The following is a 25,190-nucleotide window of genomic DNA, read 5'->3' as shown; positions in this document are numbered from 1 at the left end:
GATGATGTTGTCCTGCTGGCTTCCTCAAACCAGGACCTTCAGCGTGCACTGGGATGGTTTGCAGCCGAGTGTGAAGCAGCGGGGATGAGAATCAGCACCTCCAAGTCCGAGGCCATGGTTCTCAGTCAGAAAAGGGTGGCTTGCCCCCTTCAGGTTGGTGGAGAGCTCCTGCCTCAAGTGGAGGAGTTTAAGTATCTTGGGTTCTCGTTTACGAGTGAGGGAAGGATGGGGCGGGAGATCGACAGGCAGATTGGTGTATCTTCTGCAGTGATGCGGTCGATATACCGATCTGTTGTGGTGAAGAAAAAGCTGAGCCACAAGGCGAAGCTCTCTATTTACCGGTCGATCTACGTTCCTACCCTCACCTTTGACCCATGAGCTTTGGGTCATGACCGAAAAGACGAGATCCCGGATACAGGCGGCCGAAATGAGTTTCCTCCGCAGCGTGGCTGGGCGCTCCCTTAGAGATAGGGTGAGGAGCTCGGTCACTCAGAGTAGAGCCGAAGCTTCTCCACATCGAGAGGAGTCAGCTGAGGTGGCTCGGGCATCTGTTTCAGATGCCTCCTGGACGCCTCCCTGGGGAGGTGTTCCGGGCATGTCCAACCGGGAGGAGGCCCCGATCTTAGGCTTTTCATTATTTATTTATTTCCACTATAACCCTTGTGTTCCTGATATTATTGCATTTAATGAGACCTCGTTGTATTTATTCTTACAATAGATTCCAGATGTGGTCAAGATAAATTTTTTTGACTAAAACTAGATTAAGATACCTTGAGGTTTCCTTTGACTAAAACTAGACTAAAATGACGAGACTTTTAGTCGACTAAAACTTGACTAACAAGAAAAGAGATGTGAATAACTAAATATGACTAAAACCAACAAGGACATTTGGCACATTTAATGTGTCTTCTAAAAATGATAACTCACAAGATGTTTGTCAAAATGCCTGTACATTCACACTGTGAAGATTTTCAACACAACAGCAACATATAAAGAGTTTAAAGGGTATTTTTATTTCAACAACAAAAATTCTTAATGAGAAACGAAGACCATCAGACAGCAGATAGGCAAAGGATTTTTCTGCATCTTCTGTCCCAACATAAAACCCTACACACAGGGAGAGGTGTACTCTGTCTCAGACTCGTCACCTGGATGAAATATGTTTAAAATCAGTTAATGATAAAAACATAGTTTCAGTAACTGCTTAAATAATGCAATCCTAGAAAATCTTACTTGTTTGGTAATAATCATAAACTTTGATCACTGCTGGCTTGAGATTCTTGACAGGAAGCACCTGCTTAGTGTGTAGCTCATAGTCTATAGGAAAATTCTTTTGTAGCTGTTGGAGACAAAGCAGACATCATATAGTAAACACACTAAATCATATATGTTTATGTGTGTAATAAATCATACAAACATGTTTCTTGGGCAGGACATACTGCACAGTTGTAATATAGGTAATGATAAGTATCGTATATGCTATCCCGTTACCTGTTTGATATACATGATAATATGGTCATCTTTAGAATCAACCCGTTCAACCAAAAGTCCTTTTTTCAGCTAAAAAACAAACAAACAAAAAATTCTACTGTCACCATGTCATTAAAAAGGCTTTTGCATGTCTGTTTATCTAGACATGTATATTACAGAAATCTAAGCAACGTTCCTACTCCTTACTTCACCAGGATCTGCTGTGAACCCTGATAAGAGTTTTATGTCCACTATGATCATGTTAGTGCTGTTTAGTGTTCCATTATATCTGAAAAAACAAAAGTCATTAACTTCAGCAGTATCCACAATAATAATGATATCAAATGAAAAAAACATTATTGTCCCTGCAGGATAAAGTGTCATGAGAAAATAATATTTTATATATATATATGAAATACTTTACAGCAATCGACTGTTTGCTTATACCATGAAGGCATCAATTACCCGTTCTTTTCATTCTTTGCGACAAAGATTTATCACACATTTATTCTTACCCAACAGTGAACTCCAAGGACAAAGTGTGTCCATATGATTTTGTGCAGTTTCCCTCAGTCTTTGCTGTAATGCTCAGTGTACTGATTTCAGTAGGTGTGGGGACATTGTAGAAAAGTGATGTCTGCAAGCAGGGATTTAATTTAATCAACAAAAAGCAATCAATGGAAAACATATTTTGAATAGACTTTAAAAGGATTTGTTGGGGATCCTGGGTAGTCAGTGCTTATACAATCACTTTATTAAAATGGGTTGTTAGACAGGGAGCATAAGATGCACTGACCTGCACTGATACACAGGTGGAGCCCTTCACATCAATGCTGTATTTACCAGGAACATCCTGCAATGATCTTTCTTGGTACAGTAACTTGTTGTTCTGATTCACATCAAAGTTGTGACTGTGTCCATCTGCTGACTTTACAGTTACTTTGCTAGAGCCTTCTGAGCTGAACACTTTAGTGGAGTACAGAGCCAGAGCTTGGAGAGCCACGACTGTGTCCTGATTAAAAACAGTCCTTTAAATAATGCTATACATCGATTCATCACAACTGCAGAACAAACAAAAGGGAACAATGCAGTTTAATCGGTTACTTGGGTGGATGAAAAGCCTCCATAGGGATTTTGCTGTTTCACGAGCCAGCTGACTATCCTATTAGCGTAGCCCAATTCAGCAGCAGTGATTTGACCTGTAGTGAGAACAGCTAGGAGCACGTAGGAACTGATTTCCACTGACAATGAGCTGGAATCATCTAATGCTGACTGAGACCAGTGAAGACGACCATCTAAAATAAAAGAATTTCAAATCCATAAGCAAGCATTTAGAAAGCAACTTTTACTGTCATAAAACCCTGTGGCTCTTGCAAGGCTCAGTTATGTCATAAATTCTGTTTGTCTGTCCTAAAGGCATAGAATGTGGCATAGTTTAATCCATATACTGTATGCTCCTTCATACATAGTTTGCAATAACATTTTTCTATTTCTAATAACTACATTCAGTAATTTTACTTGCAGAAATGTAGTTTGTTTTATTTGTTACAGATATTAGTGTTACAAATTCTTCCAATAATTCTGTACCTCCTGAAATGGCAACGTCATCCAACTCTTTTAGTAGACGTTCCCGAATTTCATTCTCTCCTGCCAGACTGAAAGTGTAGGCCAACAGTGCAGTGGTGTAGGTGTTTGTCAGGTTACCAATAGTAGACTTGAGGCACAATAATCCATTTTTTACAACAGGATTCTACAATAAAAAAGTGCATAAATCATTATCAGAAGAACTTATCAATTAAGAGGCTGGAACAAATATTCAATTTAACCACCACAATTTAACTTTATTAAATCTGTACTCCCCTGGCTGAATTCATGAATGTGAATGAGATTTAGTTTAGATTCATTTTTTTGTAAATGTAACAAAAATATGAGATGTGAATAGTATCATGCTCTTACCTGGACTGTATTCCCCAATTCTAGCAATGATGCAGTGATGTAGGCGGTAATAGTCACATGGTCATTTACACCACCCTATAATACGTTATAATGATATGCATGATATGTCAATATAAATGAAATTAAAAGAATGATTCAGAAATCTGTTTGTAGTATGAACTGGCCTAGTAACATACAGTACGTACCTTCATTCTGTTATTGAACAGATTTCCCTGTTGTATGAAACATCCATCTGTTCCCTGCATTTGTATGAGCCATTTCTTTGCACTGTTAATGATTTCTGGATCAATAAAGATGTAACGTTGTGCTTTGCCAAATGTCCTCAAGACAAAAGCAGTTAACCTGGTGGAGATGTATTTGTAAAAATATTTTTGTACATTCCGGAATTATATAAAAATTCATAATAACTAATGAACACTAGGTAAGTGATGGTTTGGTTTAAGAAAATCTTACCACGTGTTCTCTAATCCCCTGACAAATGTGCTATATGCCCCATTTATATGTTTATAGTTAAGTTGCCTCTGGTATCCTGTGTAAAATTAAATGATTTTAACTCTAGTGCAGAAGTCTGTATAGAATTAATAGTAATGACTGTAACAAGTCAAAGAAAGCTCACTTACCACTCTTAAGGAAACCAGTAGCCTTCTCACGGATATCTGTGGTGAGCTGCTCAGTGTTCTCTAGATACTGAAGAATGTAGATATTTGGGGCGAGAAGAGCAATGTTTTGTTCTCCACAGCCATATGGCATCCTTAGTAGGCCATCCAGATTTTTTAATGCACGGCCAAGTATGTCTCCTACAAAAGAACAGAATAATTTATCTGTTTAGCTAAAAAAATGTTTGACAAAACATATAGTTGTTTTGAATGTATAGAAGCTCCATTGCACTACTTCTTATTTAAACTAGAAATGTATAGTTTTGAGTTCAGTGCCCAATAGAGAGGCTGGCCTTGCACTTTCTTATACTGAAAAAAAAAGTCACTAGAACACAGACAAAGTATGATAAACAACATTTAAGGTTAGATTAGATTAGGATTGTAAACTAGGGTTCATGGATATCCTCACATTGGCCTTGATTTTCATAGTTATAGCTCAGATTGTCAGAAATTATATAGGACTGAAACTGTAAAAGAGCAACATATTGAATAATTATGATGAAATTTAATATCCAATCAGTATTTTGTGTATTTTCTATTGAATATATCTGTAACCCATGTAGCACGAGTTCCCTGTGACAGAGCCAGACCAAGGACCCAGGACAATGCTGTTCCAACACTTCTGGTAAATAAATGTATACAAATTTATGTAGCATTTATGTCAATTTCATCGCAAAGCAATGTGTGCTCAGCAAGCACATTTCCTTTATAATACAGTGATGCCTCGAGATACGAGTTTAATTCGTTCCGTAACCTGAATAAGACGTTCGTGACGTAAATAAGATCTGCCTGTCGTTTTAATAAAAACCTGTCCGGTCGGCATATCGGATGCGGTGTAGTCGCACAAGTTACATTTTTTAACGGATCCAACGCTCAAAACGGATCCGAAAATTACGGATCTGCAGATGGTCGGCACCTAAAGCAGCGCCTTTGCGACTCTAATTAGGAAATGAATGACCTCCGTTTTATCGGTCTTTGTTTGTCGTGTGCAGCAGAAAGGCGGCGTTAACCGAGTGAGACGTGGGAAACAGAGCACACGTGGTTGTTGGGGATCTTTGTTTCGGCGGCTGCGGCTCGGATGCTCGTATCTCACACGTGGCTGTTGGGGATCTTTGTTTTGGTGACGGTGGCTCGGATGCTCGTATCTCAAAAAATTGCTCGTATCTCACGGCAAAAATTTGGTCGTATCTCAAAAAATTCGTATGTCAAAGCACTCGTATATCGAGGCATCACTGTACTTTGTTGGAGTTCTTATTGAAGCATGTTGTGTTTGTTTGTATTCTTTAGCATAAGTGGGTGTTAAGACAAATTCTTTTTTTATCCTGTTGTATTTTTTATTTTTTTCTTTATTATTTTTTTTTTCATGTCTTACCAAGCACTGAAACAGAAGCTTGTGCTGATCCTACTATTATGTCCTCAGGAAGAATCAGCTCCAGCTCTTCTGAAACACTGTTGCCTGTTTATAAGATGAAAGTCAACTCCATCAATATTGAGCAGTAAAACCTTGTATGCATCATTTGTAAACCAACCAAATGAATTTCAACTGAAAACATATTTGCAAGTCTAACCTTTTGGGCATAATAACCAACTCTGGCTCTTTGTTTTCTCAGTTCCTTCAGCCTAAAGGGAAATAATATTATTAGATCATAACCTAACAAAGAAAAGGTTTACAGATTTAAAGTTACGCTTTTTTACAAGACACTGACCTTTACAATGAGTCTTCGTGTAACTGTGTCAATACGGCCTCTCTCTGGAACACTCACTATCTCATTATCACACACAGTCTGAGATTGTTCTGCCTCTGCACTCACTGTCACATTCAAGACTCCTGTATAATAAGAGGTGAAAACAATATGGCAATTATAATTAAAGAAAAGTCCATTGAAGCAAATATGTGTTTATGTAATATGTATAATATATAATTAGGTAAGGAAAAAAACAAAAACAGAGTAAAAGTCACAAGGATGAGATATTTTTATTTCCATTGGGCTACAAATGTCCTTAAGTCTCCAACATAAATAATCTGCATTGGACCTCAGGTCTACAGATTCTTTTTGAATGCTGTGTGATTTTTCATTGGTATCGCTTTTTACATGTTATTTCTGTTTTTATTTTAAGCACATTATGAAGATATACTCTGAATTAAAAAATGCATTTTGTTTATACAATACATTTTTTACTCATCTTTTAGAAGCTTCATGAAATTTTATCCATTTTAACCATTTTGAAGTTTGCATTTTAACCATTAAAAAGTTGCACACAGTTACAGTAGGGCTACAAATTTATATATTGTTCATGTACTGTTTACATCTATACATCTTTATTTATATTATATATTGTACATGATCGTCCTTCGTGACTATTTGGACAACTTGTAGATTCATACTTTGTAGAGCTTTAAATCTTTGCTTCATCAAACCAGTGACTGTGCAGATATATAGCTCATGAATGTACAGTGTAACAAGTAAGAATTCCTCAATATTTTGCCACTACCTACAAATATGCACAAATTTATCAATCATATAATCAATCATATAATTATAATAACATAAATATAAAAAAATAATTATTTGTTTTTACCCAACTAAAGCTATGATTAGGCCTGTATACACTCAAACAAGGCTGGCACTGGCAAAAGAAAATGTAGAGCTCCATGATTATGAGTCTGAAATTGTTGACTGACCAAGCACAGTTGGAATCAGAGTCCATTTGAAGGTCTTTCTTCCATTTGCACACAGACAGGATGAATACTCGCCATCAGAAGATTTTTCCAGAGTGTAGTCTGAGGAAGGGGCTGGAGTCACTTTAACCTGTCAATGAGACACAGGTGATTAATTTACTGTGCATCTCAAACATCACAATACTTGTAAAGATCTAATCTCAGAAATAAAATAAGAAATAAGGTACCATAATGCATTTGGAAAGATAATTGAAGACAGTGGCCTTCAGCTCAAAAACCTCTCCACGTATAATGGAGTAAGGCAACGAGAGCTCTAGGAAGAAGGGCTGAAACACTGTGAGCTGAACAGGAGGAGCGAGACCCAGACCTATAGAGGACACGCAGAAAGCTTCAGTCTCCCAAGTGGTGATGGTGTCAGGAACAGTGAGAGGAAGCTGTACAGATCCAGAGTCCCTGCGGAGAATCACTGTACTCAATTTCTGTTACATATTGTCAAAAAGACAACTTGAATTGCAACAACCTTTGTAGAAACATGCCTTATCTGAGAAATAGGTACATTCACTTTCATTTTTGATATCTTGTATCTGTAATAGATTGAAATTCAAATAGTACATTGCAGACAAATTTATAAATATGCTGATTCACTAACCCCACTTCAGACAATTCCCATATCCAAGTTTCTGGGAAGATTTTGCGAACTGTCTCAATGGGTTCAAAATATGATGATGCAAAAGGATGATGTACGCCACCAACACCAACACTACCTGCAGGTACTGCCATGTATTGCACTGAGCAATACAGAAAATGAGCAAAAACATAAATAGACATTAGTGTGTAGTAACCTTTTGGTCTATGAGACTAATTAATACAAACAGAAAAAGAGCTACCCATATAAATCTAATATATCAGCCATACCCAATATTTATTGTATTATGTATTATAATGTAATATACATAAAATATGTACAGGTATATATGAGAAAGGGTATTATTTAAAATGCACCATCATATCCATATCGCAATGTGTGATATCGCACGCCTTTGTACATCAAACATTCAGGGAATCTATCAGCCAAATTTGTTGCCATCTTCAGCCCCGCTCCCTGTAAGATGATACAAAAAAATCAGTGTAGTGAATTATTAAAATGACTTAATAAACCAAATAGTTTAAAATAAAATAAAAATGTAATATGCAATATGAGTAATATGTAAATAAAGAGAATACATAAATGTGAAGAAATGAATTTTTCCCTTTTTCTAAGCACCTGTAGGATGCTTTCTATACACCTCGAGCAGTTTTTATATAAATTCCTTGAAGTAATTAAAATACATCAGAAGAAATTGCCAAATAAATTATTTTGTCAGGATTGCCAGGAAAGGTTGGCACTGGGATCCATAGAGGGTGTATGTGTTGCTTTTCACACAACACCCGTGGAAGCTGTTGAAAGTGACATAAATCTGGATTGGAAATTTTTCTTTGGAATCCTGGTATAATTCAGCAAAGATGTTAGAATTGAAATATTGAAATATACAATCCTATATTTATATATACAATATATAATGCAATCATAGTCCTACAGGCTAAGGATCGGTTCTGATTTTGGTAAAAAGCCTATACAGAGGCCATTCACACATGGCATTAATATGCATCCTGGTTGATAAGATAACAAGTGGACAACCAAGAAACATAGCCATAAACACCTGACATTATAAATGAGTCTTCACTGACCACTTGTGATCAGATTTCATGCATTGTTTCAACGAGTGGAAGATTGTCCTGTAAATACCCTCATATTAATACTATGCCTAATGTTAACTTATATTCATTATTTAATTTCAAAACCAATTTACTTTGACAGAGATCTAAAATATCAATACCTTGTCCAAATACTGTGCCTATATATTTCTAAATATTTATGCATTTACACATGTCAAAAGTATGTACAAAAGTAGACTTGCAAAACCAATGGATGAATAAACCCATGGTGATCTACTGTAGGATAAAGATGCCACATAGTTGTACAGAGAACAGAGCGTCCAGATTGCACAGAACATTTTAGGTTTTTATTCCCATGTCAAATAACACTGTTTTGTGCAGTAATTGCTAATCTTCATATTATTATTTTGAGTTATTTGAATCATACTTTTAGTGAAACTAAAAAAAAGGTATTTTATTTTTTACAGTTATTATGAATAATATTATTAATAGTAAATCTTGCTTCTACTACTATCTGCCAATCCCCCAAAAAAGCTTGAGAATGTCACACATCTTGCATTTGTTATTGTACATGTGACACAGTGATTTTTATTAACCACATTTTCATGCAACCCTGATATCAGTGCTTGTATACATGAATCTCGTAGTTATTTAAGACCATAAAATGATTCACCAGTACCCCAAGTGAACCAGTTACATAATGGCATATTTTGAAAATACTATTTTCTGTTACTAATGATTTACACAGTAGATATGTTGTTATACTGTTATAACATCCATACACATTTCAATAAACAGTTATGCAACATTTTAAATGCAAGCTGTCATTTACCTTTAATGTATTGTAAGCAAGGTCTAGCAACACATCCCGTCGAGGTCTTACATGCAAGCAGCCTTGAACATCTTCAACCCCATATGGATATTCTGATAACGTTTTCACTGGCAACAAATTAAATATCTAAGGAAGATACAGTTTGTCTTTATAATAAGATAATGCAATACATCTCAAAATACACAAAAATTACTTTGTGGCATTGTGCATGTATGATTTCATTTTACATTAACATAAGAAATACTGTATGTAAATTACAACTTATGTTATTTTATTTAACTTACTTTACCTCAATATGCAATAAAATGGGAATAAAACACATTACTATATTTGTGTCTGTTGTTATACAGTAAGTTGTATGATATAATGATCCTGATGTTGCCTTCAGGCTTTTCCATTGTGCTTCACATTAAGTTGTACAGTATCACACTTTTTATTATTATTACCTCCTGTCATGTTTTTTTTTCTCAATGAATTTAATACTGGATATTACAGCTAAAAGAAATGAACCCTTGTAAACACACCAATTCATCCTTCCTTCTAGATGGATAAGCCAGTAATTGAAAAATTTTACTTTATTCATCATTCATTCATTCATTTTCCACCGCTTATCCCAACTTCTCGGGTCACGGGGAGCCTGTGCCTATCTCAGATGTCATCGGGCATCAAGGCAGGATACACCCTGGACGGAGTGCCAACCCATCGCAGGGCACACACACTTTCATTCACTCACACAATCACACACTACGGACAATTTTCCAGAGATGCCAATCAACCTACTGTGCATGTCTTTGGACCGGGGGAGGAAACCGGAGTACCCGGAGGAAATCCCGAGGCACGGGGAGAACATGCAAACTCCACACACACAAGGCGGAGGCGGGGAATCGAACACCCAACCCTGGAGGTGTGAGGCGAATGTGCTAACCACTAAGCCACCGTGCAACCCTTACTTTATTTAGTTTTTATTTATTTATATTACACATATGTTATTGACATAATAAAATGGTTGAATGTTCCAATATAACAATAGCACTAAATATGGAATAAAAAGCGTAGGGCAGTCAAGGCAGAGCACTGCAAGCTGATTTATGATTTACTGGCTACAGTAGTAACAATGTGTATAAATAATTCCTGGTCAAGCTTTATCAAAACATATACTGTACAATGACAAATTTACCATAAAAATGTTAATGTATTTTAAAAATTTGAAAGCTACATTTTTGTTACAATCCGATTTGAGGTTAGGTAGAAAAAAATATAATTACTTTAAATTATTTTGTATTTATTTTTAATAAAGTTTACACTTAAAGGGCACTAAATTTTAAAACAGGCTCAAAAACTTGTATATGTAAAAGATTTAGTAAATGTTAACTCCACCTTGTCAGTGTCTAGCCGTTTGTTGGACTCCAAGATTAACACACTCTGATCTATTGCACTGAGGCCACACAGTGACCCAGGATGAGCTGAGACCTCAAGAGTGTTCTTCTCACCTGGAACTGCTTTAGAGGGAGAGAACTGTAGCGAAACCTGGAGTCCACCAAAGAGAAAAGTTTCCATATGTTCAGCATTCATGTAGAGTCAAAATCTAATACTCAATAAGTCAATAACTAGTAAACATTAAAAAAACAAAACAACAACAACATCAAACCTGGAAGGTGCTACCATTACCTTATTTCTGAAACACTTTTCAACATCAAAATTCCTTCTAGCTGCAATGATGTTCTCACTGGGCAGGACAGAGTACGCCACAACCTGCACTACAGGAGCCAGCTCAGCAAGAACAGATAATTTAAATGATATTTTTCCTTTTCTGCGATCTGTAGATGCTTCCACTTCAACTGTCTCATGCCCATGATGGACTATGGCTCCTTTAGACAAAACCTGAATCAGAGGGAGAAAAAATATAATAATTGTCCAGTGTATTATATATGGAGTTACTGCAAGTTAGATAATGCAGATGACAGAAAGTAGTGCAGCAATCTCCAAAATCCTACAATTTTACTGCATGTACTTACCATGTATATAAGATCAATACTGTAACTTTCAGTAGTTTCCCCAGCAATATAGTAGTTAATTGTTATGGGAATTTCTGCACCACATTTAAATGGTTCTTCTGAGCTCTCTATTGACAGTAAACTGTACACTGGACTGTAAGGTGTAGCAGGTTGGAGCAGATGTATATGTGTCTCCGCAGTTGAAAAGAATGGTGTGTTGTATTCATCTGTTTGCTCTGTATAGACACTTGCCTGGATAACAATGAAAAAGAAACAGAATCTTTGATTTTAAGATTTAAATGTAATATTACTTTTTTTATGATGATCATTTTGTGAGTGCTTAGATCAGCATATCATACCTTCAACACCATCTCTGTTTTAGGATGTTCAGGCGATGCAAATGAGAAGCTTGCTAATCCATTACTATCTGTAGTGAGATTGAGCATTATCTTAATAGAAAACCAGTGACCTTCTAAAAGATACACCGTCTTGTTAGGAATTGGTGTTCCACTGTAGGTAGTAACATTAATCTGTTGACCAGGAAAAGTCAAAATGCTGTAAATTTGACAAGGCTGGCAAAAACCTCATAAATATGATAGAAGAATTAGTGTACCAAAGTAAATTTAAAATCAAGAAAATCTTACTTTTCCTTCTATAAGTTTCTCCCGTTCAAAGGTTTTTGGTAAATCCACAAATTCCACTTTACCAATTAGGTATGTGATTGATATGCTTTCAGATTTTGCCATGGAAAATTCTAAACAAAAATAACAATATTTATAACAGAGTTTTATAAGTATTATAACTTTAAGTTAAAAATGAACAATAAGTGTTTTCTGCCTCTCTTAGCTCTGTTCTGTTGAGATCTGTTACTGACTCACCTGTTCCTTCCTCTGTCAGTGTAACAGTAACATCAAGATTATCTTCAAATTCAGATTTCATAAAAGTTGACACATTCAGTATATGAAAGACACAACCAGTCTGACTCATCTATTTGGAAAACACAAAAACAAATACCAGGTGAGAACTTTATCAGTATAGAGATAAAAACATAATGCTCTTTAATACAGTGTTACTTACGCACCTTTACGTTATCACCCATGCATGGTGAAATCACTTCATGATTCCAATGGTAATAATCATAAGTCCCCTTAAATTTACGACACACTTTCACAAGTGCTTCCCCAGGTACTGGCTGTCCATAAGTGTACCTTAAAAATGCACAATCATTGACAATTTTCGGGCTACTTTGGCATGTCCTGAATATTCTCTGGATGTGAATGCTGTATTGTTCATAAATTACTTTGTTTTAAAAATATGCAAAATGTTTTAAATGTAAAGAAAACATAAAAAAACATTTTCCCTCTTTTTATAAATTTAGTGGTTTTACTCACTTTCCACAAATCTCCAGCTTCAGTTCTTCCTCTACAACACTGTGCTCTTTTGGTGTATTCACTGTAATCTCAAACTTGGGTAAAACTAAAAGTTAATGCATATTTTTATTACAGTGGTTTGATATGTGTCAACAAATAAAATGTACTCTACTAGTAGTGTAACTTACCATACTTTTCCACCTTAAAGAAATGTGAGATCTCCCTTTTTTCTATTTTAGCAGTTAGTTTATATTGTCCCTGTAGAGCTTCAGCGTTTAGCTCATGAGAAAGCTGCAGTATCAGACCTTTGGAGGACACATTCATCCACTGACCAATCCTGTTATGACGATTATCCTTTTTATTTAAAAAAGAATTAAAGAGACACAAGCGAATGTGTATAAACATTAAAAGTGTTCAACAAAAATTTCAACAAAAAAAAAATTATCTATAGTTTCATTTACTTACCTCAAGAATTACTGAGCTGTACTGTAAATGAGAATGACAGTTTAGATATGACAATTAAGAATCCTGTACATTATCACTCCAGATTTATTTATTAGAAAATCACTATGAAACAATATATTACACAACAATGGGTGCTAAATCAATCTGTGCATAGAAAAAAAAATGACATTACAGACTCTTCTACATACAACAAATGGATGATAAAACCTGCCATTCTAAATTAAGTCAATGCACTTAAAGACATTGAGACATTTTCTCCTACCTCTTGTTCAAGGGGAATAAAATTAGAATTCATATTGACAATTCTGAAATTCACTGTTGAAAAACAATGTTAGAGAAATGTTTGAGCTGTACCATCAGCAACAAATAAACCTTCAGTAAAGAGTTTAAGTGACATTAAGTATTGCAGATATGAATTACCTGTTTGTCCTGGATTGTAGATGGGTTTATCAGTCTGAATAAATACCAGTGTGTTGTAGGATTTAAACATCACTTTCCTTTTATCTGTCATCTTAAATCTTTCCCCTTTGACTTCTACTTTAATCTCCTGCACTGATTCACCTTCAACATTTGGAGCCTGTAAGGTGTCCATGTTGAATCAGAACAATCAATACAGTATAACAACAACAACAACAACAACACTACCACCACCACCACCACCACCAACAATAATAATAATAATAATTTTTCTTAATATTATTATTATAGACTGTTTGATTCCTTACCTGAAAATTAAAGCAGTGGTGAAAGTCCTTTTCCACTGTTTCTTGTAAAAGAGTTCTGCTCTGGTTGTTGTGAACCAGAAGGATGTTCATTTGCAGAGTCTCATTAGGATTCATAAGACTTGCACACAATTTAGCATCAGAGCCAGCCTGTATTACTGCAGGAAATGTCACCATGAAATATCTGAAAAAATGCACAAAAACAATGATCATTTGTGCAAGTGCAAGATAAACTATTCTAGCTAGGTGACCTCCTAAAGGATTAATTAGTAATCTCCTAAACTCAACAATCTCTACTATTTCAAAAGACTATACACAGTGTCTTAAGAATGAGTAACTAGGTACAGTTACTAGTTACTTCAATGCGTTAGAGTATTAGTTACTGTCAAAAGCAACTGCGTTAAAGTAACGCGTTATTGCCAAACACTGGTCTTAATTTAAATAAATTTAAAATTATATGAAATAATGTTTAAGTCACAGATTAGTATCACATAGCATGTTAGTAACATCTAAAATAAAGCTACATACACCACCTTTTTATCTATAGAAATAAGCTAGTATGGAACACAGCACTAGTATAATGTATTGCATTATAGCTTATTCGTGATCATTCTTATTCTTAATAATCACTCCTCTTGTGTATCTAAAGGTATAAAACATTATGAGTTAGACATTAGTCTATGAAAATAAACTGAAAACCACCATGATAATTTATTTTGAATTAAAATAAAATTATAATTTTATTTCATTTTAAAAGAAATAGTATTCAGAAATTATTATTTTTTTACGTGCATGTGTAATTTTCTCACTGTTGTCCAGAGAAGAGGACACATGTAATGACAGATCATGGGACGGGTCTCCATCGAATTTCTCCGGGAAGGAGAGTCTTGGGTCAGCAGTCGCGGGGATCCTGCTGGACGCTGTGGGGGCATTCTGCAAGCCCTGTAGGGCTGTGACGAGTTCACCCATGAGCGAGGTGACATGAGTCAGCTGTTGGCAGAGTTCGCTGACCAGCTGAGCCTGGCAGAAGAGCTGTGAGGCAGCGGCTGGATCATTTGGTGGCGAAGTCTTCTGTAATGACAGATCATGGGACGGAGGATCCCTTTGCACGCTCTTTAATTCAAACTCAACGTACAACCGGCGTAGATCAGAATTAGCAGACACGATATCGAAGAAGAGGCAAAAATCAGAAACAGTAGTGCAGGCAGGAGGTCGGGGCAGGCGGCAAACAATCATAGAACGGAATGAAATCAAAACAGAGTCAAAAAACCAGGAAAACACGGACAGGAAAACGCTCAGACCGACAGCAGAGGCAAATCGAGACTTCGCACAGAAATGGGGTTCAAGTTCAGCTTAAATAGGAAGCAGGTGATTGATATCAGCTGGTGGAGTAATTATGGCAGGAGCGGTGGATTGTGGGAGATGTAGTTCCGAAGTCACTAGAACTCGGGAGAAGGTTCCCTCTGGTGGTGGTCGGGAAGCGAGACAGGTGTTTCATTCATAACAGAGCCCCCCGCGAGCGGCTCCCGAAGCGAGGATGGGAGCGGCGTCGGGGACGCCCGCGAGGTCGAGGGGCTGGTTAATCTGTATGAGCCTGGTGGAACTCAGCGGTGAGTGAGGGGTCCAGTATGTCTCGTGCTCTAACCCAAGACCGTTCCTCCGGGCCGTATCCCTCCCAATCGACTAGGTACTCGAGTAGGCCGCCACGACGTCTGGAGTTTAGAAGGCTGCGAACCTGGTACGCCTCCTCGTCCCCGATCAATAAGGGTGGTGGCACTGGTGGGTCGGCAGTCTCCTCTTGCTCCTCTCTCGGGCCGTCGACGGGTTTAAGAAGCGAGACGTGGAATGTGGGAGACATGCGGTAGTTGGGCGGTAGCACCAGACGGTATGCCACAGGGTTAACTTGTCCGAGAACCTTGACTGGACCCACAAACCTGGGGCTGAGTTTTTTGCAGGGGAGACGGAGTCGCATGTCACGGGTGGAGAGCCATACCCATTGTCCCGGCTGATAGTCTGGGTGCGGTCTAGGGCGCTTGTCAGCTTGTAGCTTCTGGCGGAGGATGGCTCTCTGTAGCTGGCGGTGTGCCACACTCCAGGTCTCCTCGCTCCTACGGAACCAGTCATCCACTGCAGGCAGATCAGAAGGTTCGCCGGACCATGGAAACAGGGGTGGTTGGTATCCGAGGACACATTGAAAGGGTGTGAGACCGGTTGCTGGTTTGGTGAGTGAGTTCTGTGCGTACTCCGCCCACATTAGATACTTGCTCCAGTCAGCTTGGTTCTCGTGGCAGTAGGAACGGAGAAAACGAGTAATTTCCTGGTTGAGACGTTCGGTTTGACTGTTGGATTGTGGGTGATATCCAGAAGTAAGGCTAACATTGATATTAAGTCTCTTGAAGAAAGCTGCCCACACTCGGGAGGTGAATTGTGGACCCCTGTCTGAGACGATGTCCTCAGGGATGCCGTAGAAACGGAACACATGACCGCACAAGGCTTCTGCTGTTTCAAATGCCGTGGGTAGCTTGGGTAGGGCTATCAGGCGGCACACTTTGGAGAACCGGTCCACGACTGTGAGGATGACGGTGCAGTTATCGGACTTGGGCAGATCGGTGATGAAGTCGATGGCGATGTGGGACCAGGGGCGCTGAGGGATAGTTAGTGGTTGCAACAGGCCTGCCGGGAGCTGATGTGAAGACTTAGATGTGTTGCAAACGGCGCATTTCTTCACGAACTCTTGGGTGTCCTGAGACCGAGAGGGCCACGAGAAAGTATTCTGTGCCAGGTGGATCGTGGCCGAGATACCGGGATGACTGGAGCAGGGCGAGGTGTGTAGCAGTCGTAGCAGGGGAGAACGTAAGTTCTCGGGCACATAGGTCTTTGTAGTGGGACAGTCGCTCGGAGGTGGAGAGAGCGCATTGGCCTGGGAGATCTGAGTCATTATGTCCCACTGGATGGGAGCAATAATGCAATAGTGCATTGGCTTTGAAATTCTTTGAACCGGGTCTGTAGGTTACCGTGAAGTGGAACCTTGTGAAGAACATGGCCCATCATGCTTGACGGGGATTCATCCGCTTGGCCGAGCGTAGGTATTTGAGGTTCTTATGGCCTGTGATAACCGTGAACGGCTGCTGAGCGCCCTCTAGCCAGTGTCGCCACTCCTCGAAGGCCGCCTTCATGGCCAGTAACTCACGGTCCCCCACGTCGTAATTCCGTTCAGCAGCAGATAATTTCTTTGAGTAGTAAGCACATGGGAACAATTTGTTAGCCGGACCTTGACTTTGTGAAAGTACCGCTCCGATACCTGTACTGGAGGCGTCCACCTCTACTACGAACGGCCGAGCCGGATCAGGGTGGTGCAGGATGGGAGCTGTTGTGAAGCGCTCCTTCAGCAGGTGAAAAGCGCGGATAGCTTCAGGTGACCACGATAGACGGGGCGAGGTTCTCTTTGTCATAGAAGTGAGTGGCGCCGCTACCGTGCTGAACCCGCGAATGAAGCGACAATAGAAGTTCGCGAAGCCCAGAAAGTGTTGTAGTTCTTTGACAGTCTGGGGTTGGGGCAACTTTAACACCGCCTCCACTTTCGACTCGTACATGGCGATTCCACCGGCGGAAATGACATAACCCAGGAACGACGTGGACGTTGTGTGGAATTGACACTTCTCAGCTTTAGCATAGAGCTGATGGTGTATTAGTCTTTTCAGCACTGCACGCACGTGCTGGACATGAGCCTCCATGGTTTCAGAATATATTAAAATGTCATCAATGTAAATGATCACCCATCGATCCAGCATGTCTCGGAACACGTCATTGATGAATGATTGGAACACCTGTTAGCTAGGCCGAACGGCATGACCAAGTATTCATAATGGCCGGACTGTGTGGAGAAGGCGGTCTTCCATTCGTCCCCCTCTCTGATGCGGATCAGGTTATAAGCACTGCGTAAATCCAATTTGGTGAAGAACCGGGCTTTGCGCAGCTGTTCCAGGGCTGAAGGGACCAGGAGGAGAGGGTAGCGAAATTTGACGGTAACCTCGTTCAGAGCTCTATAGTCTATGCAGCGGCGGAGTCCCCCGTCTTTCTTCTTTACAAAAAAGAAGCCAGATGATGCTGGTGACACAGACTGCCGAATAAACCCCTTCTTTAATTCCTCCTCGATATATGCATTCATAGCCTCTGTCTCCGGCTGTGACAGCAGGCAAATTCTGCCTTTTGGGGGCATGGCGTTGGGTAGGAGCTCGATGCTGCAGTCGCCGGGACGGTGAGGAGGTAGCTGGGTGGCCTTGACCTTGCTAAATGCCTCTACTAGGTCATGATATTCAGCCGGGAGAGCGGGAATGACGGGCGCAGTGGTCGCGGAGCATAGCGGAAGTAGTGCCTCGGAGGGTTGGTTATGTGGAGCGCAGGTCTTATCCCAGGCTATAATCTGTGGCTCTCTCCAGGAAATGACTGGATTGTGGAGCTTTAGCCAGGGTAATACTAGGATCAGAGGATGACGAGGAGAGGTGATGACGTGAAACCGGATAGTTTCGCTGTGATGTGGACCCACCAATAGCTCGGTTTCTTCGGTAACGAGTCTTATCCGTCCCGCTCCGACGGGTCGACCGTCAATTGCTCCGACGGTTGCGGGGACATCGCACTCTCTTACTGCGATAGCCTTGGCTTTGACACACTCCCCTGAGATGAAATTCCCAGATGCACCGGAATCAATGAGAGCTTCTAAGTCAATATTTTCGCCCTGAATGTTCAAGCGCACAGCGAATCGAGCACAGGTCTGGGTTGGTGAGACGAAACTGGCCACACTCACTAGCGAACTCTGCTCGTTGTGTGGTCTGACGGGACAGGAGGGCAGACGATGCCCGGGCGCACCACAGTATAAACAAAGCCCGTGTTGTATGCGACGTCTCTTCTCCTTGGGGGTGAGATGAGCATGGGCATGACGTGGGGACTCAGAATATGCAGCGGATGGGGAGTGTGTGAGTGATCGCCGGGTTCGGATCAGATTATCGAGTCGGATAGACAGATCCATGAGGTCCAATAGGTTCTTTCCTTCATCACGACAAGCGAGCTCTGCTTGTAATTCATGGTTCAGGCTTTTACGGTAGAGGAGCTTGAGGAGTCTTTCCTCCCAACCCGTCTGAGCTGCGAGGGTGCGGAAAGTTATGGAGTATTCCGCTGCGCTGTGGCTCCCCTGGGAAATTTTCAGGAGGCGCTCCTCTGCGCTCTCCCCGCCAGCAACGACGTGGTCGAATACGGTGCGAAACTGGGCGAGGAAGTGGTTGAAGGAAGAAAACGCTGATCCGTCCTCTCTCCATACGGCGGTGGCCCATTCGAGAGCCCTTCCAGTGAGCAGGGTGCAGACCAGTGCTATGCAGCTAGCATCCGTGGGGTAGAGAGACGGTTGTTGTGACACAAACAGCGAACACTGCATAAGAAAACCCCTGCATCCCGACGGGTCTCCATCGAATTTCTCCGGGAAGGAGAGTCGTGGGTCAGCGGTCGCGGGGATCCTGCTGGACGCTGTGGGGGCATTCTGCAAGCCCTGTAGGGCTGTGACGAGTTCACCCATGAGCGAGGTGACATGAGTCAGCTGTTGGCATAGTTCGCTGACCGGCTGAGCCTGGCAGAAGAGCTGTGAGGCAGCGGCTGGATCATATGGTGGCGAAGTCTTCTATAATGACAGATCATGGGACGGAGGATCCATTTGCACGCTCTTTAATTCAAACTCAAGGTACAACAGGCGTAGATCAGAATTTGCAGACACGATATCGAAGGAGAGGCAAAAATCAGAAACAGTAGTACAGGCAGGAGGTCGGGGCAGGCGGCAAACAATCATAGAACGGAAAGAAATCAAAACAGAGTCAAAAAACCAGGAAAACACAGACAGGAAAACGCTCAGACCGACAGCAGCGGCAAATCGAGACTTCGCACAGAAATGGGGTTCAAGTTCAGCTTAAATAGGAAGCAGGTGATTGATATCAGCTGGTGGAGTAATTATGGCAGGAGCGATGGATTGTGGGAGATGTAGTTCCGAGGTCACTAGAACTCGGGAGAAGGTTCCCTCTGGTGGTGGTCGGGAGGCGAGACAGGTGTTTCATTCATAACAACACATAAGATAGCAGGGGATGCATAATGAATTTTGCAACCCGACTTTTACTGCTTGAATTTAAGTTTTTATTAATGTCTGATTGGATTATTGAATCTGAATATCTTAAATTGTAAACGCTGACAGATACTTGATTTTTTTTAAAAAGGGATTTCAAGGAGGCTTATACATAAACAAACAAACAAACAAATAAATAAACAAACAAATACAGACTTTCAAGCAAATATATTTACACATTATGAATTAATTTGTCTTTAGTTTCCATTAATAATAATTATATGGCATGTAAATCTTTGCAATAATTTCCTACTATATAAAGTTTGTAATTTTCTGCTTTCGTATACAGTTTAAAAATGTTATTTTGCACACGCACGCACACACACACACACACACACACACACACACACACACACACACACACACACACACACACACGCAGATGTAAAATCCTATTAGCGCATAATGCTATGTATGCAGAAGAACATTGTATTATAGTATGACATAAAATAGACCGCTGTATTTCCACCATCAGACATCCTTTATGATTACTTACGGTCCTGAGCCTTGTCCAGAAACAGAGAGAAAGAGGAAGCAGGCTAGCAGTAGCCCTGTCCTTATGTGGACCCGACCAACTACCATGATGAAATCCTTTGTAAAAGGCAGGTTCTAACGTTTGAGCAGCTTTTTAAAAACTCTTAACCCAAAAAAAGCTGTTGTCCTGTCATTAATAATTAACCAGTATTCAGGCAAATGCTATATGTCAAAGTGCAGTTCCATGAACTGCACTTTGTGTTATTTTATGAAGATGCCAACCAAAATTTGTGTCACTGCAAGTCGTTGCTGAGATGCAGACTCACATCCTAGGTTCACAATCAGATTCATAGCCCATTCAAAGTGTATTTAGAGTATTTATTTATAAATGCTTTTGATAACTTTTATCCAGGTTGGAAGATGATGTATGCCACATTTGGTGCTGATTGGGTAAAAATTTGTTTGAGATGTAAGAGGGAGGTGATTTTTTTGAGTCAGTATTCAATCACTTGAATTTCAGGTGTCGAGAAGTGTTCACTTACTCATACTCAAGGAAATTCTTTGATTGATATAAGAAAAAAGAAAGAAAGAAACATCTCATTACATTAAGTGTCTGGTCCTGAAGATGTTAATCAGGTTTTTTGATGAAATGTAGATGTACTGCTGAAGTATACCCTCACATTCTAGGTTTTTTCATTTGCAACCACTTTCCCGGTGGTAGTTTTTGGAAAAGCAGGGTAGAAGGTATTAGCCAATGATTTTCTCAGCAGCCTTGATAGTGTGTTGCAGGTCCTCTTTTCCCTGGAGGAGGCTGCATCTAATCAAATAGTGACGACAGACATACGGCAGTAGTGGCAGAATACAATTGCACAGTATAACCTGGGGTAGATGGAACTCTGCCAACCAGTGCGGGATGTTGTATGCATCTCCTATTTGAGATTCTGTATGATCATAGAAGGCCTGGTGAATTATTAATGAAGGACCGGGAAGGGGAGGACGAGTGTTTATCTTTTCATTTTACTAAAATAAATATTTATCACCTTCTGCATACATTTATGAAATAAGATATATTTATGCAGCAGAGATTATTAAATAGGATGATTTTTTAAAGAATTGTGACAAAATATATATGACAAATTTTAGTGGAAAGAAAGAGTAATCAAATATTTTATATAAACACAGAGAACTCAGCTTTGATTTTCTTGGCTTTATGACAAAGTGTGACATTTAGAATGACTAATTTTTTATAACTAAATTAAGTGCATTCATTAATATAAACAAAATGGAAATATAAACATTGTGAGTTGAATGAAACAATATCAGCAGTAAGAAACTCATATTTTGGTTTAAAATATGTTCAGAATTTTTTTTCTTTAGTTAGTGAACTATACACTATTTACTTACAGATAACATACGGGCACATTATGTAACCTGTTTCTCGTACAAATATCTCGCCCACACAGGCCTTGATCTTTAGGCAATTTACTTAAACAAAAGCTTGCACAGTAATTATTTTCTCAAACATTTTTAGAGGTCAAAAATAAAGTACATACTTGCAAATATTAAATCAAGGTATTAGCATGTTATAAATATATATGACAAAAGTATTTCTAATTAAAATGTGTTCATTAGAAAAATGAAGATATGAGATATGAAATGAGATAAACACACACATATTTTTCTATGACTGTATGTGCAAACCTACAAATAAACAAGCTTTTTAAAGATCATATCGGCTGACATCATCCAGAATAAAATCAATGTCTATGTTCTGTTTACACTCTGATACAAAACAAAATGTGTGAGTCTTCTTTTCAGGTCACAGGAAATTAATCATCAGCTTTTGTTGTTCTACATATGGTTCATGTAAATAAGTCAACTGAACCTTCCAATGGAACAAGGAATAAAGATCAGCTTTATAAAAATATTTCTGTGTGATTGTGCAGAAACATTTATAGTATAGAATTATACTGTATTATATACAGCAAAATTTTATCATTTATCCAATTCAGTTCGTGATACCATTTTTAAATTCAATAAATGACATTCAGTAGATGAAGTGAAATCATTTACTGTGAATTAATCTACTGTGTCTGAGATCTGAAACAATCAAGTCTAACAACTAAGCACAATTAGATGAAATCAGGAAAGGGCTGTATGTGTGAAAGATATGTTTCACTGTTTGGATGTTTGTTTCTGTAGCAAATTGCATTGTTACTAGGAAGAGAATGAGAGCTTACAGTTGGCTCCTTCAGAGAACACTGTCCACACACACGGACACACGGACACACACACACACACACACACACACACACACACACACACACACACACACACACACACACACACTATTTCATACCAAGACAAGATCAGAAAAGTCCTCATTGATGTAAAAGTCTTGCTTAATAAAATTTCAAAATTTTATAGCAAATTTTCCAGTATAATTTTATGTATATATATGTTATAGTAAAGACAAGCAATACTTGATTTATTAATCATTATTTAAGCTGCATTATTCATTCGATCTGAAGTGTTTACACAGTTTTCACTTAGTACATAGACATGTTGGACTTTTAACTGGATCAATAATGTGATGATGAAACAATAATCTAAGACGTCCATATATACTGAAGCTGATAAAAATGTGTTCTATCATTAGAACATTTTAAATGTTTTTTTTTTTTCATATTGCAATTAGCATGTCTTACAGGGTGCCATAAAATCTTTATTGATAATATAAAAACCCAAAACACAGCTTTTAAATGATAACTTCACTTATTGACAGGATTTTGTGCAACACCTATTATCCATGTATAATAATTTCCCCTTTAAAATTAAAATCTGGTTGTGTCACCAACCAAACAAAAACAAACCCTTTAAGTAACTGGGTACCAGGTATTCATATTCCTGTGGGGAAATATTGGCCCACTTTTGTTTGTAGAATTACTTTAACCACACCAGAGACCTATGCCTGAGGTGAGTGAAGGCTGCAAGATCATCATCTGGCCTCTTTTTTCTCCATTTTTAGATGATGGCTTTCACAGCAATTAAAGAAAAAGTCTTTTTAATACCTTTTTAATATTATTTTTTATTATTATACCTTTATTTAACCAGGGATAAAATCACATTGAGATAGATATCTCATTTACAAGTGAGCCCTGGCCAAGGTAGCAGCACGAAATAGACAACTTTAGACAACAATAGACAACAAACAATAGACAACAAACAAATTAAGTACATAGAACAATAATCACAACACACATTTCCAACAATAAAACAAGACCAAAACAAGATTAAAAACAAGTGCAGACAGTTTGGAATGTTCGGTTGAGATACAGCTTAAACTCATTCATTGAGATAAATACACTCAGTTTCAAAGATCTTTGAATCTCATTCCAAGCAGTTGATGCACTATAAGTAAAAGCAGTTTTTCCAAACTATGTCTTCATCAAGGGAACATGTAAAAGAATATATCTACTTGAACGCAGATCATGCTTTTGACTACTGACCGTTAGTAGACTATTCAAGTAAAGAGGAAGCCAACCTTTAATACATAGAATGGACGGTTAGCGCAATATAGTTGCGTACACTTAATTTTATTGAACACAACAAACCCGGTCTGTACTCTCACATGTAAGCAACATGAGAGGACTGGTGTCACACTTTATACAGTCCGTGCTGCAACAACAACCATTCCAACATCCTTTCTCTTTTTTTTTCTTCCCAAGTAACTTACAACATGAAAACACAATTTGATTTCAAGAACTTACTGGAATGTAAATCGGAACAGCATGCATACATTCACATATGCTTCGTATTGACTGAAATTACAAAATATAAAATTATTACTGTCTTAGCATTATTTTACTGAAACTTCAATCCTTCCCAACACCTATTCTTCCCTTCAAGTAAACTCATACAACAAAATAAACCATTGTCTTTACTGTTTATCTTATGCCTCATTTTTTTCTTTTCTTTTTTTTTTTTTCCTTTTTTTCTTTCTGTCTTTTAAAGTAGCACATATGAAACAAACTCTCACTGCGGGGCGAACATATACACAAAAACATAATCCCCCGGAATCCCGGAGCATACCAGTAAATATTAGGTGATCAATGAACATAATCTTTAAGGTATTGAGGTCGAAAAACTTTTCTCCCAGACCTTGTAATAGAGACAGTAGGATTGCTGTAGTTTCCACTACTGTAGTTTTGTCCTTCCTGAGGTGTCGGCAATTTCTCCTCAGAATGTTCCCTGAGTCGAGCTGGACGTCATAAGACCTGCAGTCCACAGGTTTCACTACTGTCGCTTTCCTCCATGTTTCGTTGTGCACCTCAGGCTGGACACGGACGGTTCTTGTTCTCAATCTGTCCTTGTCGAGTGTTGAGTACCTTTGGTTGTAACAGGTTGTCATGCATGGGCATCAGAGTTCTGGTTCTCCTACTAAACAATCGCTGTGCTGGGCTTGCTTTGACCCCTTGTGATGGTGTGTTTCTCTGATCGAGCATAGCGAGGTATGGATCCTTCCCATCAGCTTTTGCTTTCCTCAACAACCGTTTTGCGGTCTTTACTGCTGATTCTGCCATCCCATTGCTTTGTGGATAGGCCGGGGAGGATGTTTTGTGTCTAAATTCCCACTGTCTACTGAACTTTTTGAAGTCTTCTGATGCGTATTGAGGGCCGTTGTCCGATATAAGA

The 25,190-nt window shown here is 39.0% G+C and overlaps 1 protein-coding gene across 1 annotated transcript; it reads right to left on the bottom strand.

Annotated features, from left to right (window-relative positions):
* Positions 1-992: 992 nt before the first annotated feature.
* LOC113660496 (alpha-2-macroglobulin-like) lies at positions 993-20,673 on the bottom strand. Its single transcript, XM_047820933.1, has 34 exons — positions 20,518-20,673; positions 13,865-14,045; positions 13,560-13,716; positions 13,402-13,454; positions 13,140-13,160; positions 12,863-13,028; positions 12,696-12,780; positions 12,386-12,512; positions 12,183-12,291; positions 11,949-12,058; positions 11,664-11,834; positions 11,326-11,556; positions 10,979-11,191; positions 10,688-10,837; positions 9,311-9,436; positions 7,765-7,864; positions 7,412-7,550; positions 6,990-7,215; positions 6,766-6,892; positions 5,789-5,910; positions 5,651-5,702; positions 5,455-5,538; positions 4,047-4,223; positions 3,880-3,955; positions 3,612-3,768; positions 3,427-3,501; positions 3,058-3,220; positions 2,575-2,765; positions 2,267-2,482; positions 1,986-2,107; positions 1,678-1,759; positions 1,492-1,560; positions 1,234-1,339; positions 993-1,148 (listed from the first exon to the last, which is right to left on the bottom strand). Exons 1-34 carry the CDS (start codon positions 20,601-20,603, stop codon positions 1,108-1,110), a joined length of 4,311 nt encoding a protein of 1,436 aa, XP_047676889.1. The 5' UTR covers positions 20,604-20,673; the 3' UTR covers positions 993-1,107.
* Positions 20,674-25,190: the final 4,517 nt, after the last annotated feature.

Source organism: Tachysurus fulvidraco, chromosome 11, assembly GCF_022655615.1.
Source record: "Tachysurus fulvidraco isolate hzauxx_2018 chromosome 11, HZAU_PFXX_2.0, whole genome shotgun sequence".
Classification (NCBI taxonomy): Eukaryota; Metazoa; Chordata; class Actinopteri; order Siluriformes; family Bagridae; genus Tachysurus; species Tachysurus fulvidraco.
Note: the sequence above shows the minus strand (reverse complement) of the source record. Positions and strands in the feature narration are given on the sequence as shown.